Source organism: Balaenoptera physalus (genome assembly GCF_965194825.1).
Source record: "Balaenoptera physalus genome assembly, chromosome: 10".
Taxonomy (NCBI): Eukaryota; Metazoa; Chordata; class Mammalia; order Artiodactyla; family Balaenopteridae; genus Balaenoptera; species Balaenoptera physalus.
The window spans coordinates 110,848,891-110,868,786 of record NC_138889.1 but is presented as its reverse complement, the minus strand read 5'-3'; the positions used below and the strand labels follow the sequence as shown (position 1 = coordinate 110,868,786).

The 19,896-nt window shown below is 45.8% G+C and overlaps 1 protein-coding gene and 1 long non-coding RNA gene across 9 annotated transcripts in view; one reads left to right on the top strand and one right to left on the bottom strand.

The window, feature by feature from the left end:
* The window catches only part of PPFIA1 (PTPRF interacting protein alpha 1), a 94,089-nt gene extending 86,460 nt beyond the window's left edge, over positions 1-7,629 (bottom strand). For 2 of the 7 annotated variants that reach the window (XM_082409646.1, XM_082409647.1), the window contains exons 1-2: positions 7,249-7,626; positions 5,732-5,995 (exon numbers count right to left, since the gene is read on the bottom strand). In XM_082409646.1, coding sequence (XP_082265772.1) covers positions 5,732-5,995 — 264 coding nt within the window. In that variant the 5' untranslated portion in view covers positions 7,249-7,626. Of the gene's footprint in view, positions 1-5,731; positions 5,996-7,248 lie in introns of all 7 variants that reach the window. The other 5 variants (XM_082409651.1, XM_082409645.1, XM_082409648.1 and 2 more) reach the window with 5 other exon arrangements.
* A 10-nt stretch (positions 7,630-7,639) lies between these two features.
* LOC309636517 lies at positions 7,640-17,437 on the top strand. 2 transcript variants are annotated; one of them, XR_014250041.1, is made up of 2 exons: positions 7,640-12,314; positions 16,330-17,437. It is a non-coding gene; the product is annotated as an uncharacterized lncRNA (long non-coding RNA). The 2 variants fall into 2 exon arrangements; XR_014250042.1 differs by having other exon boundaries at positions 15,925-17,437.
* The last annotated feature ends 2,459 nt before the right edge of the window (positions 17,438-19,896 follow it).

Genomic DNA, 19,896 nt, shown 5'->3' with positions numbered 1-19,896 from the left:
AGGTAGTGATACTTGAAGCGTGGCTATTCCACACTGAGATGTGCTACAAGCAGGAAACGCACAGCGGATTTTAAAGGCTTAGTATGAAAAAAAGAGCGTAAAATATTTCATTAGTTTTTTTCATGTTGATTACACACTGAAATGATAATATTTTGGATATCTGTGTTAAATAAAATATATTAAAATTAATTTCACCTATTTCTACTTTATTTAATGTGGCTACCAGAATCTGAATTACATGATTAACAAACCTGATCTAACTGATACACACAGAATACTGCATTCCCGCTGATACGCACTGCTTTCAAGTGCCCAAGGAACACTTAACAAAATGAATGTGTATTGGGCCATTAGGAAAGCTCAACTCATTTCAAAGGACTGAAATAATGCAGGGTATCTTTAGGGATTGCAGTAGATAGACAGTTTATGCCCCTTCAAAATTCATCCCCCCCAAGGTGATGGTATTAGGAGGCACGGACTCTAGGAGGGATTAGGTCCTAAGTGCAATGAGCTCCCTTGCCCCCTTCTGCCCAGTGAGGACAGTGAGGAGAAGCTGGACATCTAGGAACCAGGAAACAGGACTCACCAAACATGGAATCTGCCGGCACCTTGATCTTGGGACTTCCCAGCCTCCAGTACTATGAGAAATAAATTTCTGTTGTTTATAAGTCAGCTAGTCTATGGTATTTTATAACAGCAGCCCAAAAAGACTAAGATAGGGATCTTCATGGAATTAAGCTAGAAATCAACAAAAAGATAACTAGAAAAACCTCCCTAAACACTGGGAAGTTAAACGACATACTTCTTTAAAAACGTTATAAATAATAATTTTTTAAAAACACAATGAAAATTAGAAAATACTTTTACATAAAAGATAAATGAAAATTTGGCTTATTCAAATTTGTGGGATGCAGCTAATGGTGTTTAGAGGGTAACTTATAGCCTTAAACACATATACTGGAAAAGAAAGGCTAAAAATCAATTAAGCATCTATCCCAAGAAACCAGAAAAAAGAATAGCAAACGAAACACAAAGCAGATGGAAGAAAAGGGAGCAGAAAATAAGGAAATAGAAAACAAATATGAAATTAAAAAAAAAAATCAATAAAGCCAAAAGTTGGTTCTTTGAAAGGACTGATAAAATTGATAAACCCCTAGAGAGACTGATTAAGAAAAAGAGACAAAGCACAAATTACCAGTATCAAGGATTTTTAAAAGGGGATATTATGAACCACTTTACACTTACTAATTGGAAAGTTTGGGTGGCCTGAATAAATTCCTAGCAGGGGGGAAATGCTTTACCTAAACAGACACAAGAAGACATACAAAATCAGAAAAATTCTATTTCCATGTAAAAAATTAAATCTGAAATTAAAAGCCATCCCATAATGAAAATCCTACACCAGCTGGTTTTGCCAATCAATTCTTCCAAAAATCTAAGAAAGAAAACACCAATCTCAAAGGAGCTCTTCCGAGGGTAAAAAAGGAACACTTTCCACCTTGTTTTATGAGACTAGCATAACCTTGATACCAAAACCCAACAAGGACAAGAAGTATAAGAAAGTAAAATTACAGACCCTGAATACAGATGCAATAATCCTAAACAAAATATTAACAAATAAAATCCAACGAAAGGAGAATACATCAAGATCAGGTTGGGATTATTCTAGAATCACAAAATTTTTTAAAAAGTTAAGTCACCACATAAAAGAAAAATCACTTGATCGTTTTAAAATTTGCAGAAAATATACTTAAGAAAATTTAATGTAATAATTTAAATTCATGGTTTAAAAAAACTCTTAGCAAACTAAGAATAGAGGAAAATTTTCATATTTTGATTAAAATATCTACAAAAAAGCCACAGTAGGGATTCCCTGGTGGTGCAGTGGTTAAGAATCCACCTGCTAATGCAGGGGACACGGGTTAGAGTGCTGCTCCGGGAAGATCCCACATGCCGCAGAGCAACTAAGCCCATGCGCCACAACTACTGAGCCTGCGCTCTAGAGCCCGCAAGCCACAACTACTGAGCCCACGTGCCACAACTACTGAAGCCCGTGCGCCTGGAGCCTGTGCTCCACAACAAGAGAAGCCACTGCAGTGAGAAGCCCGCAATGAAGAGTAGGCCCTCCTCACCACAACTAGAGAAAGCCCACACGCAACAACGAAGACCCAAAGTAGCCAAAAAAATAAATAAGTAAAATAAATAAATTTTTAAAAAAATTAAAGAAAAGCTACAGTAAATATCATATGTAATGATGAAATAGTGAAAGCTTTTCCTCTGATACTGGGAATGAGACAAGGATATTTATTCTCATTATTTCTGTTCACCACTGTACTGGAGATCCTAGCCAGTACAATAAGGCAAGAAAAAGAAAAAGGGTTATAGCAACTGGAAAGAAAAAAAAAGAAACTTATCTGCAGACATAATTGTGTATACATAGAAAATACAAGAATGATTACTAGAAATAAATGGATTTAGCAAGTGTACACAGAAAAATTAGTTCTATCTCTACATACTAGTAATTTATAATGGCATCAAAAATATGATACATCTAATTAAACATGCAAAAGACATACAGAAAACTGTAAAGTTTTAAGACAAATTAAAGAAGATTTAAATAAATGGAGGACTATATATACTGTGTTCATGGATTATAAGAACAATATTAAAAAGACGTCATTTCTCCCCACACTGGTCTACAAATTAAATTCAACCTCAATTAAAATCCCAACACATTTTCTGGGGAAAGACAGCCGAGTGGATTGTAAAATTTATCTGAAAATGCAAAGGGTCAAGATTAGCCAAGGTAATACTGAATAATGACTCAGGTGTAGGATTTAAATTACCAGATATGAAGACTGACTAAATCTACAGTAATTTAGATAATGTTGCATTTGTGCAAAAGAGACAAAAGGATCAATGGAGCAGAGGGGAGTCCAGAAACAGACCCATACACTTACGGTCACTTGATTTACAACAGAGATGACACTGCAGCACACTGGGGAAAGGATGCTTTTTTTAATAAATTACAACTGGATAGCCATACACTTAAAGGAAAAAAAAAAAAAAAGGAACCCTGGCCCCTATCTCACACAATAAACAAAAATCAGTTTCAGATGGATTACAGATCTAAATGTAAAAGATAAAACAATAAAGCTTTTACAGGATAACATCTTCATGCAACATCGTGATGATATCTTTCAATGAACACAAAGCGCATTAAATATTACTGAAAAGATTGATCACCTGGGGTACATTGAAATAAAAAATTATGCTTTTTAAAAGACACCACTGAGAAAGTGAAACGGCAAACACACCCCCAAAAAAACCCTGCCATACATATGTGTACTCAGAATATATAAAAAGAACTCCTTCAAATCAGTAAGAAACAAAACAGACAACCCAATCAAAAAATGGGCAAAAGACAATTATTTCATCCAAGAAGGTAAGCCAATGGCCAGCAAACGCCAGGGATGTTTACTGGCCATCAGGGAGCAAGTTCCCACCCCACTGAGCTCCTAACGCTCACCACCACCAGACAGCTATAACCAAAGAACTGGCGATACCGAGGGTCAGAACAACTAGCGGCTCGCACACTGTGGGGGGCAGGACAGTGGTCACGACCACCACCTTGGATAGAGCCCACTAAGGCGGAACGTACCCCGTCACCTGGCAGTGTTACTCCTTTGAGCACACCCAACAGAAACGCATAAGTATCTGTACCAAAAAGCAAGTAAGAACATTCAGGGCAGCATCTGTAAAAACTAGAAACAACCCAGATACCCATGAACAATAGGAAGAATAAATTATGGTACATTCATACACTGGGTTATTAAATAGGTGAGAATGAACAAACCTACATGGAGAGAGCTCGCAAAGATAATGTTGAATGAAAGAATCAAGAAATAAAATATACACATTACTTTATTTCACTTACATAAAGTCAAGAACATGCCAAATTAATCAACGGCAGAAAGTCGAGACCACAGTTAGCTTTGGGAGACAACTACTGGGAGGGGGTGGGAGGGGGCTTCTGGGAAGCCTGGTAATGTTCTATTTCTTGGTCTGGGCAGTGGTTACAAGACTGTGTTCGCTTAATGAAAAAGTCACTGCGATGTACACTTATGATTTGTGAATTTTTCTGACGTATGTTCTGTTACAGTTAAGTTTTTTTAAGTACGCTATTACTTGCCTACGTAATCTGGCAGGAGTTTATTCACACGCCTACCTGGTCACACAATTAGCCACCAAACAGAAGACTAATGCCAAGAAAGGGAAGGATCCAAAAAGTGTTTACTTAATGGTTCCTGTGTTTCTAAAACGCTGGACTCAGGTGCTCAGGTGGTGTGAGCTGGTGACGTCATCACATTCTCCACTCAACAAGGCATTTCCAGGCTACAACACAGAGCAGTAGCTAGCAACAAATCACTGAGCAACTGTCCCACTGGCTGGTGTGACAACCTCCACTGCATGAGACTGGACTTTACAAAACTCCTGTCCCTTACTTGTTACATCCCTTTTGCTCATCCTTTCAAAAAACTACACTTCAGTGTATGTACCTCAAATTACAAGAAGACAAATACAGTTACAAAAAAAACCCCAAAGTACCGAAAAGATTTACAAATACTACAATAAAATCCCAGTAAAACATAATTTGGCCAATCCTTCTAAGCTTGTGGTAATAAAATCTGACCCAAACAAACTTGGTAATTTACAAGATTCAAATGAGAAAAAACTTAATGATTCTCAAATTGACAAAGACGGAACATTACAGCACTGACATCAAATTTTTGTTGCTAAAAAGGAAATCCAAACGTTTAGCTTATCAATCTTTCAGGAGAATTGACTAAAGCCCAGAAATGCATTAAGGCTAGTAATTATTCATTTACTAATTTACCACTGCAGACCCATCCTGAGAGAATAAATGCATGCTTATTCAGGTCCACCTGAAAGCACCATGAAGGCACCTATTATGAATAGGTAAAATGGCACCTACACAGCTCATAAACACCCAAGTGACATACACATCTCCCACTGTGCTCTGTGCCCCCCAGCGCACACTCTTCTAGCTGACACCCTCTCCCTGCTCCTATCATTAGATCCTCACTCAGCCCCACAAGAAAAGGCCTTGAAACACTGCTCCAAACACAATATCCTTAGATGAAAAACTTCAGTGTGACTGTAAGCTTTATAATTCTCATCTGCCAAAGAGAAAGTTCCAAAGGAATCCATCTTCAGTCTTCTATCCCCTAAAACAAACTTGACTTACAAAACACCGGTGTTCTGAGAAAGGTGGACTGTAAAAATATTTTTCCTGTGAAATCAATCCTATTTGTCCAGTAAATTTCATTAGGAAATTGGAAATACATAATACAACCCATGGAAATACACATTTAGGCAAGGAATAGCTTAAGACAGCAAAATGGAAGGCACCACAGAGCTTGGTTACTTCATGGCCCTTTTTCAAAAACCCTGGAACACTCTTCCAAATCTAGGCAGTTCCTTCTGCCGCCCCAAAGGGGAACAGAGCAATAAGGTGTTTTTACAGAACTTTATGGTACACTAGAGTTTGTTCTCACTAAGAAGTTTAATCCTCAGGAATTTTACCTATATGGGACTTGCAAGTAACACAACCACCATTTCACAAGTGATTACGCAAAATACACATCTAAAAATTTCAACATCGTAAAAAAGCGTTTAGAAAAAACTCTCAGGTGAAAATCACCCTTACCTGTGGAAGCGCAGTATTGAGCTGCCTCTGCAAGGAATCTCTTTCGTGACCAACCTCGTGTAATTTCCCCTGGGTTAATGCCAGCGTTTCTTGGGTCTCTCTCAGAGTGTCAAGGAGACGGTCCCTCTCTTCCAGCATGGAGACCATCAACTGTTCAAAATGTGAATCTGCATCTGGCTGTGAAGGGGAGCTGGACCCATGGCTCCCACTTCCTCCTGGGGGGCCTTCTGCTTCACTGATGGTCGGCATCACCTCGCACATCATCTTGAAATGAAAGACCCAGACCATAGTCATCAGGTGCAAAATAAAGGCTTCCACAAAGCTGCAACCTTATAGCTATCTGTAGCTGATAAATGAAAGGCTGACAGCCTCATTATTCCCAGATCTGACTGCTATGCTCTGTACAGAAAACAACTGGGAAAACATACACATGCATATCCAAAGTGCCCAGAACACACAAGATGAAGACATTTAATACTGACAATAGTCCAGTGAAGGGGTAAAGACCAAAGAAGACTACCCTCACATAAAGAACAAACCCTGTGGCATTTTCTTTGCAAAGCTGTACTTTCTAGCTGTTGAAAACAAGTGTGCTTCTGTAACCTTTTTTTTTTCCCTTCTATTTCCCGGTGGGGGAGAGAAAGTCAAAACACGTGCCACCCAATCATTTTTCAGGAAAAGCACAGAAGGAGCATACAGCCAGTAAAACTGACAAGTACAAAATCCATCAGGCATCTTGGAGGAATGTGTGCAGTCAGCTCCTAGGAAAGACTGACGGCTCCTTGAATTCTTGGGCTGGATTTGGTGAGCGATAAACGGAACTGGACTCTTTAAGGGCGGCGAGAGGTGTTTTTCAACGGCTGCGATGGTTGGTCAGTCAACCTAACTTACGTAAATTAACAGACCCCCCCCCCAAAAAAATTCCACAATGGAAATATAGCAGGTCGAGACAGACGCACACGGCTAGTAAGGAAGGAAAAGTGAAAGGTGAGATTACGAGAGGCTACTAAGTGTCTCAAATATAATGACGGGACGAGGGGCAGGGGGCCGGTTCCCGAGGCTGCCGCCAGTGTTCCGGGCTCGGCGGACCCCCGGGACGGAGATGCCCAGGACCGCGTACCACGCACCTGACAGTGACAACGACTCTACCCCGCTCGCACCCGCACCCGGTGCTGCAGCAGCCCGGATGCCAGGGTGGCGAGAACGATTCACCACGGGAACCCAGCCTGGCTCGGGACTTCCTGCGGCCACAGGTCCTCGCCCCCGCGCCCAGCGCTGGGGTCACCGGGGGCGCGGGTCACCTGGCGCTGGGGTCAGGGAGGGGGGGGCGCACGGCCCCGAAAGCCCGTTCGCCAGGGGTCCCGCGGGCAGCGCCTCCTGCCCCCGCGACCCCGGGCCCCGCTGCGCACCCTTCCCCCGGGGCTGACATTCACCAGCCGCGCGGCCCCCGCGGGGAGGGCGCCGGCGCCCGGGGCCCCGCTCCGCCCCAACCCTGCCTCAGTCCCCCTATCTCTTACCTTGCTCGCCGGCGGGAGCGGGCGAGGAGGCTCCGCGGCGGCTCGCGGGCGGCTGCTCGCTCCAGGCGAGCTCGGGGCCCGACGAAGGCAGCCCGCGCCCGCCGCCCGCCCCGCGCCCGCGGCCCCGGGCCCGCCGCCCCCAGTCACTAAGGCCGGCCCGCGGCCGGACACTGGCAGAGCACAGGAGGAGCGGGCCCGGCTGCGCGTCGCCGGCGTCAACGTGCCCGACGTCGGGCGCGTCGGCGCAGCGTCAGCGCCGAGCGCCGCCGGCACGCCCCGCCCCTTTCCCCGGGGGAGGAGCCCGGGGGCGGCCGAGTGTGCAAGCACCGCCTCCTCAGGGGGGCGGGCTCGCCTCCCGGACGCCGATTGACTGGATACAGTAGAAGCCCCGCCCAGGTGGGTGAACCTCGGTCGAGGCGCCGCTCCTGATTTCCGATACCGGGCTCCGCGCTTTGCTCCTCGTCCCGAGCAGCGTCTTCCACCTGGGGGGCTGCCCCCAATTCTCCGCTTACACCCGCGGAGGACACCGAAGGTCGTTATCGAGCGTCTACTGGGTGCCAGGTTCTGAGCCCGACATTTCCCGAAGGTCACGGCTACACACCTTAACGCGGGAGCGCGCCCCAGTGCAAGTCACCTGTTCGCAGCTGGTCGGAGCCTGCGGTGTGGCCTCCGGAGCCTCCTAGGAACCGGTCCTTGCACGACTCGGAAGGACGCGGTTTCTACGCAAGACCCATTACCGACCTTTACCTGCAGTACCTGGGGAGGCAGAGATGGGCAGCATTTGATGTTGAGGCTCCTGGGCGCTGTGTCGAGAAGGCAGGCACACCTGGTTCAACTTCCAGCAGATACTTCTCCCTGCGGTGTGGGCCTGGGCACCGCGGGGGAACCCACTTGTAAGAAGGGAGAGTGATACAGACTTACCCCAGGGCTGTTATAAGAAACAGGATGTGTAGGGAGCACCTAGTCAAGGACCTGGCTGGGGAGGTACTCAGCGAATGGTGGTCATTTCTATCTTTCTCAACATTGTTATCCTTATTCATATCCGTATTTCATCCTTGCTCAGACTTTTAAAAACCCCTGCTATGTGCCAAGTCCTGTGCTATATCTTGCAGATGCAGAGATTAATAAATACACCTTTAATAAATTAAAGCAGATGCTCCCCACTCAAGGTCTGACTCCTGGATCACAAACTCTTGGCAAAACAAAATGTCCAGGCATTGTTGCCAAGTGACACTGGCCTCTGTCTGGCTAAGTCTAAGTAAAGGCTGCATGGCGGGGGAGGGGAGTGAAGCCTTCCAAGGTAGATTCCTTGATTCCCAGTTGTGAGCTCACCAAGAACAGGTGCTATGTCTGATTGGCTTTCTTACCTCCCAAGTCCAGGACCACACCTTTCATCCACGTATTTGTTTATTCAATAAATATTTGAATGACTCCACGTAAATATGAATTTGCATCCCTGATCCAGGGTCTGGAGCAGAGGAAAACATCCAGTTCTCCTCAAGTGTACCAGCTTAATTCATCCAGCCCATATTGGCGCCATGCTCAGAAAGTACCTGCCTCCTAAAAAATCAGCACAATGATAAAATTGTGTTCAACGGAGTAGAATGTTCATTCATTTCATGAACATTTATAGAACACTGTGAGCCAGGCATGGCCTAGGTTTGGAGAACACAGGACTGCGAAAGACATCAACTTCCCCCAATTCACAGCCTGGAGGGGAGAAGAGAAACAGACTATTCCAATGTCTGTCCTATAAACAGCATGTGACTTGGTGCCTTGGGACCACAGAGGAAGCAGGAACCAACTCTGCAGCTGGCATCACAGGGGCTTCACAGAGGGATGACATCTGAGCTGGGTCTCAGGATGAGCAGTTTTCCAAGCAGAGAAGGGAGAAGCCCATTTGGTATAGCGGCAGGAAAATGAGAATCCCAGATTTCACTCATTTTCATGCATCCATTTCATTCCCTCAGATTGCAAAATCAGTTAAGGGGAAAACTGTAAGCAACCTCAAATGGCCAACAAAAAAAGACTGGTTCGGGGCTTCCCTGGTGGCGCAGTGGTTGAGAATCTGCCTGCCGATGCAGGGGACACGGGTTCGAGCCCTGGTCTGGGAGGATCCCACATGCCGCGGAGCAACTAGGCCCGTGAGCCACAACTACTGAGCCTGCGCGTCTGGAGCCTGTGCTCCGCAACAAGAGAGGCCGCGATAGTGAGAGGCCCGCGCACCGCGATGAAGAGTGGCCCCCGCTTGCCGCAGCTAGAGAAAGCCCTTGCACAGAAACGAAGACCCAACACAGCCAAAAATAAATAAATTAATTTAAAAAAAAAGACTGGTTAAATCATTGCACTGCAAATGACAGAAAGCTTGATGACGTATTTTAGAGGTATATTTTAGATGACTGGCAAAATTCTTTATCCTGACTGTGGTGGTAGGTACATGACCGCATGCATTTGTCAAATCTAACAGAACTGTACGTAAATGTGTAAATTGTGTCCTAAGTTTAAAAAATTGAAGTACAGTTGATTTACAATGTTGTGTTAGTTTCAGGTATATAGCAAAGTGATTCGGCTATGCATACATATATATCTATTTTTTTTCAAATTCTTTTCCCTTATAGGTTATTACAAATTGATTGAGTATAGTCCCCTGTGCTATACGGTAGGTCTTTGTTATCTATTTTATCAATATATACCTAATTTTTTTAATGGGAAAAGAAACTTAAAAAAATACCAAGTTACACACAAGTATATAGAGCGTGAGCCCTAATTCAAAAAAGAAAAGTTTGTGTTTAGATGAAGTCTGTATTATCTAAAATTTATTATCTTGTATCTGAAAATTTTTAAATATTACTGATATTAATCAAAGTGATACAATTTTAATAAAATGAGTTTTACATGAAATGAAATAGTTTTGAAAAGTGAAATTCAATTTTAAATCTCAAATTTGTAAAAGAAAAACATGTATGTCTATATGTGAAAACATTGTTACTGAGTTCAGTTAGTTTCTTACATTTCTCTATACATGTATGTACAGAGATACTCCTAGAAAGAGTTAATGTCAGCCTGTTGGCAGGGGTTGTCTTTGAGGGGGACAATGGGTTGTTTTCACTTTCTTCTTTGTGCTAGTTTGTGCTTTCCAGATACTTTATCATGAATGCGCATTCTTTTTATCATTAGAGGAAAAAAAACCCACCAATGTTACTTCAGTAAAACCTAGGCAAGAACAAACCATGGCACATTGCTTTCAGGAAGCTAAGATGACATTTTGATGTAGTTATCTATATCACTCAACTAAACTCTTTCCCAGAAGTATTCACCTGAAAAATATTTCAGAGACTCTGTCAGGAAAACAATGAACGTGAGAAATGTTTTCCCTCCAGTTCTTCTATTAAAGGCTAGATAAAATATGGGAGTACAGGTGGGGGGTAGAGTGTTTTTTACTGCGCCCAGAGTTGTGTTTTCACAAATGTGCCCGCCAGCATTGACTCTCCAGATGATGTAGCTGTCAACCTTGAGCGTGGCATGGGCCACCTCCCCTTTCTAGAGAGGTGAGGGGCCCGGGAGGAGAGGTGAGATTAGAATGTGGCCTGGCCTCTATCACAGAGATCTGTGTGTCCCAAGTCTACTGGAATATGTAAAGCAACCTAATGAATGGTGGTGGGACAATACTATTCGGGGGTGGGGTGGGGTGGAGAGGTCTGAGCTGGGGGTGGGTGATGGAGGATGTGGCTCTCCGTTAAAGAGGAGGAAACAAGCTCAGAGATGCAAAGAGCTTTGGCCCAGCAGCACCCAGCTAACTTGGGAAGAGCTGGGACTGGAGCCTTGAGTGAACGGGGGGTCCTAATTGCTGATCTCGTCGCTATGCTTGTGAGCAAGTAATGGTCTCTTTTTTTTTTTTTTAATTTTTATTTATTTATTTATTTATGACTGTGTTGGGTCTTCGTTTATGTGCGAGGGCGTTCTCTAGTTGCGGCAAGCGGGGGCCACTCTTCATCGTGGTGCGCAGGCCTCTCACTATCGTGGCCTCTCTTGTTGCGGAGCACAGGCTCCAGACGCGCAGGCTCAGTAGTTGTGGCTCATGGGCCTAGTTGCTCCGCGGCATGTGGGATCTTCCCAGACCAGGGCTCGAACCCGTGTCCCCTGCATTGGCAGGCAGATTCTCAACCACTGTGCAACCAGGGAAGCCCCAAAGAATGGTCTCTTAAAGGGACCCCCAAAGAGTAAGCACTTTATCAGTGGGTCTCAGCGCTGCCCCAGTAATCCAGTCCCCTGCGGAGGAGGTGAGGCCCTGGGCTTCATTAGCTTGATGACTTTAGCCATTAGAACCAACCCTGTCTGGGTTTCCCATGTATCCCTGCCAAGTTGAGGAGGGGTTCACAGACAAGGAGAAAGGGAAAGAAAGAAGACTATTCGTCTCATTTAGTTCTTAAGATAATTCCCCACACGGCTGTTCCTGTATCCTTCCCACTGTACACATGAGGAAACTGAGGTCCCAGTGGCCACTAAGCAGGGAAGATCATCAGCCTGCGTGGTCCAGTTTCCATGGCAGTTCTGTTTCCCACAGTTGACCAATTAGGTGAAGTTTTGGCCCATGACCGAGCCCGTCTGGAGCTTGGTTGGTGCGCGTCCATCCCCAAGAGCAGGAAGGAGAAAAAGCATTTACAGAGAACCCCTAACTCGTGTAGCCTCACTCAAGCCTCACAAGTGTATCTTCCATCCTTTTACGAATGCGAACACTGAGATGCGGAGAGATCAGATTACCTGTCCAAGGCCCACAGCTTATGATTTGGTAGAAGCTGGGGGTCTTGAACCCAAGACTGCCTCCAAAGCCAGTTTTCATGCTGCTACAACAGAACGAGTCCCCAGGCCGCCAAAGCTGGGGACAAATCCCCTACACCAGTGCATCAAGACACTAAACCTGATGCCCATTGAGGGTCTACGTGCCTCTCCACCTCTGAAACACGCCCCATTGTCCCAACACAGTGCCAGGCACAGGGAGTTGCCAGCTCCTAGAGGACCTCAGAGCCTCGCACATGGACATGAAGACGTCGATCCCTTTCATCTGTGTAAGTTTATTTATTTATTTATTTATTTTTGGCTGCGTTGGGTCTTCGTTGCTGCGCGCGGGCTTTCTCTAGTTGTAGTGAGCGGGGGCTATTCTTCGTTGTGGTGCGTGGGCTTCTCATTGCGGTGCCTTCTTGTTGCAGAGCATGGGCTCTAGGCACGTGGGCTTCAGTAGCTGTGGCACGCAGGCTCAGTAGTTGTGGCTCGCAGGCTCTAGAGCACGGACTCAATAGTTGTGGCGCATGGGCTTAGTTGCTCTGTGGCATGTGGGATCTTCCCGGAGCAGCGCTCGAACCCATGTCCCCTGCATTGGCAGGCGGATTCTTAACCACTGCGCCACCAGGGAAGTCCCTGTGTACTTATATTTAAAAGCAAGTCATAAGCTCCTTGCAAATTGCTTCTCTTGACAACTTCATTATGCTCTGCAGATAGAGGGAATCTAATAAAAATGCCCAGCAATTGGAGGAAGAAGGGCCTGGGCAGGTAGTTCAGACTCTCTGAGGGTTCGGCTGGGGCCCCAGCCCTGACCTTTACCTTGACCTCGGGTGGGGTCCATACCCATAGGAAGCCTTGATCTCTTCATCTGTAGACAGGGATAATAACACCACACTAACTATCACGCTGGGATGTTGTGAGACTCATGGCTGCACATGAGACGTGACCACCCTGGCAGCCCTGCTGGTTCCCTGCTGAGTCTGGTCATCAGGCCCCTCTTTGAAAGGCACTTTCACACAGTAATAATTGTAGGCTCTGGAGCCCAGTGGCCTAGTTCAAGTCTTGGTTCTGCTTCTTTTTGACATGGCTGTGTATTCTTAGGCAAATCCTCTCTGAGCCTCAGTTTCCTCATTCCTGAAGTGAGGATGATAGAACCGCCTCATGGGGATGGCTGTGAGGGTTATGCTAGTTGGGAAGGGCGATATAGAAGATCTCTATTATCACCTGAGGGGGTCCCTTTCATCCAGGCCATGCCCACCCACCCTGGAGAGAATCAGGATTGAGCTGAGTTCTCTGGTATCTCATTGCTCTTTGCCTCCGAAAGGCTAAGAGAGGGGCTGGACCCTGATCTTGTCAATTCCACGTAAGGGACAGTGCAGGGGCTTGTGGGGCTTTCCTCTCTGTCAGAAGAGAGAACAGCATGGGAGAAAGCCTTGTGGTTCTTCTTCCTATTTGCCCCCTGACCTTCAGGACATGCGGCCAGGAGCTGTGGCAGCGTCCTGAGGCCACAAGGGGAGACACTGCCCATTGGGTTTCTAGGCAGGAATTCTTTCCCACCATTCCTCATGAAAGTTATGTTTTTCCTAATCCCAAATAGAGATATCAGTCAAGACACAGAGACAAAGGGAAAAGCATTAAAATTCTCTTTGGAGAATGAAATAGTCAACATGAAGAGGTAACTGGTTGGAAAGAATCCATTGGTCAGGTCAAAAGCGAGGTCAGGAAGCGCTCTCGTGTGGAGTTGAAGGATAAGGTTGAGATTTTGGGAACCAGGACAGAAGCACAGGGGCAAGAACCAGCCACTATGGAACCAGTCTGGCTTGTGGCTGCAGCACATTGTGACTGCCTGCTCGGGGCCCTGCCTGTGCCAGGGGTGAGTCATTCATGTGAATAAAATAAACATGAATGAGTTTATACACACAGGATACTTCACACAAATCCTATGAGTGGTGTTCTAAGGAATAAACAAACAAAAAGTCCTTAAATCAGCGAGTTTGTGATTCTGTGTAGTGCTATTAAACTTGCTCAGGGATCTCAATGTTACATGATTTGAATCCCACTCAGCAATACTTGCTGGCACTTCTCAGTGTTTGAATATTCACTGTAGGCTATGGTTTTGTGAAGCAGATGAAATAGTTTCACCACTAAAAACGTGACCTCGTGGGGATGGAAAAAGGTATTCCATGCAAATAGAAATCAAAAGAAAGCTGGAGTAGCAATACTCATATCAGAAAAATAGGCTTTAAAATTAAGAATGTTACAAGAGACAAAGAAGGACACTGCATAACTATCAAGGGATCCACCCAAGAAGAAGACCTAACAGTTGTAAATATATATTCACCCAACACAAGAGCACCTCAACATATAAGGCAAATGTTAACAGATATAAAAGGAGAAACTGACAGTAACACAATAATAGTCAGGGACTTTAACACCCCACTTACATCAATGGACAGACCTTCCAGACAGAAAATCAATAAGGAAACACAGGCCTTAAGTGACACATTAGACCAGATGGACTTAATTGATATCCCTAGAGTGTTCCATCCAAAAAACAGCAAAATACACATTCTTTTCAACTGCACATGGAATATTCTCCAGGATAGATCACATGCTGGGCCACAAAGCAAGCCTCAGTAAATTTAAGAAAATTGAAATCATATCAAGCATCTTTTCCGACCACAATGCTATGAGATTAGAAATCAACCACAAGAAAAAACTGCAAAAAAAGTGACCTTGTGGATGAACCTTGAGGACGTGATGCTAAGTGAAACTTGCCTGCCACGAAAGGACAAATTCCACATACAGGAGGTCCCTAGAGGAGTCAAATCCATAAAGACACAAAGTAGGACGTGGGGGCCAGGGGTAGGGGGAGGAGGATGGGGAGAGAGAATTTAATGGGGGTAGAATTTCAGTCTAGGAAGACGAAAAAGTTCTGGAGATGGAGAGTGGGGATGGTTGTACAACAATGTGAATGTACTTAATGCCACTGAGCTATACACTTAGAACTGGTTAAGATGGTAACTTTTATATTCTATATATTTTACCATAATAAAAAAAAAAAAAGCAACCTGTACTCTCCTATTGCCCAACTCGAAGAATGCTTTGGACTCCTAAAAATCTGACCAACATCATTGTCAAGTGAAGGAAGTTTTTCTACAACTGGCATATTTGTCATGAAACAAAGGCTCAAGACTATCAGACAGGGCAATTAATCTTTTTAATATCATGTATTTGTGGAATTATCTTTAAATTTTTAATAATTTATTTTTTTATCGAAGAATAGTTGATTTACAATGTTGTATTAGTTTCTGGTGTATAGCAAAGTAATTCAGATATATATATAGAGAGAGATAGATAGATAGATACAGATATAGATATAGGTTCTTTTTCAGATTCTTTTCCATTATAGGTTATTACAAGATATTGAGTATAGTTCTCTGTGCTACAGAGTAGGTCCTTGTTGTTTATTTATTTTATACAGAGTAGTGTGTATATGTTAATCCCAAACTCCTAATTTATTCCTCCCCCGCTTTCCCCTTTGGTAAACACAAATTTGTTTTCTAAGTCTGTGAGTCTCTTCCTGTTTTGTAAATAAGTTCATTTGTATCATTTTTTTTTTTTAGATTCCACATATAAGTGATATCATATGATATTTGTCTTTCTCTGACTTACTTCACTTAGCATGATAATCTCTAGGTCCATCCATGTTAAAATGATTTTTAATTGGCATTTGTCTTTTGCTAATAGACCCTTCTTTTTATGTTTTCTGTTATCCAATATCTACATCAGATAGAGATCCTTCCCACATGTTATTAAAATATGTAATATTGTCAAAATATATTAGTTTATAATAATAAGAAGCCACGAGTGTATGATTTTTTTTTTTTTTTACAGAAAACCCCTGAACCTGCTTACTAGGGACCATCATTATTGAAATCATATAAATACAGTGTTTTGAAAAATAATTAGGGTTTGGGGAATTCTGATACCTCATTCGCAAGTCTCAAAGATGACTATCTGTTGGGAATTTGGAAACTGTGATTGCTGACTTACTGAGGAACAAGGATCACACTGAGAGGCTGTGCCACCCAGCACCCGCGCCCAGGGCCCTGGGAGTCAGAACAAGAAACGAGCATGTTGTTTGAGCTCTTTCCTTGAATGAATGAATGATCTCACTGCAGCCGGCAAAGCCTTTTCTTTCTTCCTGACACTTCCTTAAAAATCACTTTAACTTTGATAGATGACATGACAACTGTGGGGCGTGGCCATTTTTATCCATTTCATTCATTTATTCAACAGACGTGATCATGTCGAGCCACTTGATGCCAGGCGCCGGGCCAGGCGCTAGAAATCAGACAGTAAATCAGGACAGCAGAGCTGAGTGTCCAGCGTTGAAACAGACAAGCAAACAAAAACTGCATCTGGTTTGAAAATCACACGTGCTGCGGCCATGAATGGCTCTGGAGACGGGCTCGCATCAGTTGGATCCCCTACATCGAGAAGTAGCGTTGAGGTTGCCCCGTGGCTGAGAGCTCCTCTCTGCCCTTCTGCTCCCCACCGTTACGCGGGACGGGAAATGAGTTTCCCCGGGGAGAAGCCAGAGAGAGGCGGACAGACGTGAACTCAGCGTCGATTAACTGATGAATCCGTGTGTCAAGCTAAGAGCTCTTATGTGCATTTTGGATCTTTGCCTTGGAGGGTCTGGTTGTCCATCTTCACTGCTAATACCAAGTTAATTTGGAATCAAAGGCTTAGCATTTCATGCAAAAAAACCCAAAAAAACAAAAAAAAAGCTGAAAAACTTTTTCTTTGAGATTGGCATGTGTTTTAGTTTGCTAGAGCTGCTGTAACAAAGTTCCACAGCCTGGGGGGCTTAAACGGCAGACATTTATTGTCTCCAGTCCTGGAGGCTGGAATCTGAGACCCAGGTGTGGGCAGGGCTGGTCCTCCTGAGGCCTCTCTCCCTGGCGTGTAGACGGCCCTCTCCTCCCTGTGTCCTCACAGGGTCGTCCCTCTGTGTGTGTCTGTGTCCTTTTCTCCTCTTCTCATAAGGACACCAGTCCTATGGGATTGGGACGTGCCCTAGTGACCTCATTTTCCTTTAATCACTTCTTGAAAGACCCCAACTCCAAATACAGTCACATTCTGAAATGCTGGGGGTCAGGACTTTGACACATGAATTTGGGGAACACAGATCTGCCCGTGACAGCCTGCCTCAGCAGCGTCCTTGGCAATGATGTAGATACACCAGTAATCTCCCCCCACCTTCAGTGTTAACTTCCTGCCTATCACATTTCCATTTACAAGGTCTGACCATTGACTTCCAGTCTAAGCTGGAACGGCCAGGGCTCAAAGACTGCAGCATACACTTTACCCCACTGAGAAACTTGTTTTAAAAATGAATCTGGAAATACCCGAGCTGGGGGCAGATTCTCAAATCCCCATTTTTAAATGATTTTTTTTACTACCATGCCTGAAGAATACCTACAGTCGTTTCCTTATTCCACGTTGGTGAGGTTGTAAATGATTAATGACAATTTGCCTTTATGTGTAGCTTCTGACAGATTTCTTCAACCTGGCTACTGACTTTGTCTAATTGTGTGTGTGTGGTTTTTGTTGTTGCTGTTGTTGTTTTGGGTTTTTTTTTTTGGCTGCGCCGCGTGGCTTGTGGGATCTTAGTTCCCCGACCAGGGATCGAACCCGGGGTCCCAGCAGTGGAAGCACCGAGTCCTAACCGCTGGACCACCAGGGAATTCCCATAATCCTGTGTGTTTATACCATGTTTAGGGAGGCACCTGTGATTTTCTTGCGCTGTATAGATTTCCACACATCTGATGCTCATTACAGGCCGCTTCTCTCGATAGCATGTAAGTTTAGGTCACAATAGCAGATTTTAGCAGGTGGGTCAGATCCAATGTGAAAGAAAAAGCATCCCCACATATGAGGCAAACTTACTTCCCACAAATGGAGCCTTGACCGCTTGCTCCAACCCCACGGTGCCCCTGCCCCGTCCCACCCTCCTCACCTGACCCTGCCTCAACTCCTCTGCTCCCCGCTGCCCAGGCAGCCCTCTGGCCGTACCTTCTCCTGGCCCGGATGACAAGATGCTGATGGCAGGGGTGGCTCACAGCTTGGCAGGGACTGACGGGGAGCAGTGTCACCGTCCCCTCCGGCCCAGCGTTCTCAGAACCTGCTGGCTGCGGTTCAGGATGAAGAAAGGGAAACGAGGCCCATTTCTTGGGCAGTGGGTGTGGGGATTTTTTTTTTTTTTTAATTTGGATCAAAATACTTAGATCTGAGTAATGCCTTCCTTGACCCAGGCAGCAGCAGAGTGTGTGAACACCCATGAAGGCTCCAGGCAGGGTGTGAGAAGCAGGGCTGTGAAAAGGAGTTTGCCAACTCCCGGAAGAAGCCGGACAACTGGAACACAAATCCACCACCCACGCTGTGCTGGGAGGTGCTGCCCCAAGGGATTTCTAAGAGCTGATCGCCAAAGAAAAGCCGGGCAGGCTCACAGCCAGAGTTCTGGGAACTGCCCATCCCAGGGCCTGTCCGTCCGCGGTAATTCACAGCGCTGGCTGGTCTGGGCTTTCACACCAGGCAGGATGGGAACACGTGGGATCTCTTTACCGGGCTTCCCAGCGTGGAAGTTGTAGGCAGAGGCTTTGCACAGGGAGGATGGAGGAGGCATGGGGGAGGGCCCAGGGCAGGGTCTGCTCTCGGTCGGGAGGCGGGGCCTGGCAGAACTCCGTCCCTCTCTCTGCCTGTCTCTCTGCCTTGATCTCCAGCACCGAGCAGGTGAGCAGTCGTCACCTGTGGAACAACTGCTGTCCCCGGAAGGGTCCCAGGGAGCCCACGTGGAGCAGTTCCTTCCTCCTGGATGGGTCGGGTGACTCACTGTGACGCAGCCCACCCTGCTGGCTCCCTCGGACCAGGGCGGGAAGGTTCTGGATCACTCACACCCTGACCTCACTCATTCAGGACACGGTGATCTCTCGAGGGCCTGCAGGGAAGGAAGGAACCGGACAGGCAGGATCCTGGGGAGGAGATAAGCCTTAAAGAAGTAATTACCCCAGCATTTCTTCAATCACATGGTGAGACACGCCCCACTGGAACGGATGGGAGCCAGGAGGGCTGACGGCAGCGGCAGCGGTGCTCTAACCTAGTCTGATGGGGGACGGTGGTGGGCGAGATGGCGGTGCTGTGGCCGCCAGGTGCGGGCAGGAAGACCCAGCTGCCCCTCTGTGCTTGGCCCATCTTAAGAGGCCTGAGAGGGCTCCTGAGTGAGCTTCCAGCAGCCCCGACCAGACCCCATCTCCTCCATCCCATTGAGCAGCTGGGGGACCTCAAGGCGTAAGATGTGGTCCCGCCCCGAAGGAGAGGCCATGCCAGAAACAGCCCCACTCTACGGGGTGCCCTAGACTTTTGGATCAACACATCGCTAAGTAAATTTTGAGCACCTTCCTCTATGTAATGGTGGGTGGGTAGATATGTCCGCGTCCTACTCCTGGTCCCTGTGAATGCAATCTTACTTAGAATAAGGGTCTTTGCAGATGTAATCAAGTTAAGGATGTCAAGATGAGACCATCCTGGATTTAGGGTGGGCCCCACATAGAATGACTGTGTCCTTAGAGAAAGAGGAGAGGACGCAGACACACAGGGGAGAAGGCGTGTGAAGATGGGGGCAGAGATTGGAGGGATGCGGCTGTAGGCCCAGGAGCACCAAGGGGTTTGGCCACCACAGGGAGCTAGAGGAGCGGCATGGGACGGATTCTCCCTCTGAGCCTCGAGAAGGAACCAACCCTGCCCACACCTTCATTTCGGATTTCTGGACTCATTTCTGGTCTTCGTTTTGGATTTCTGGTG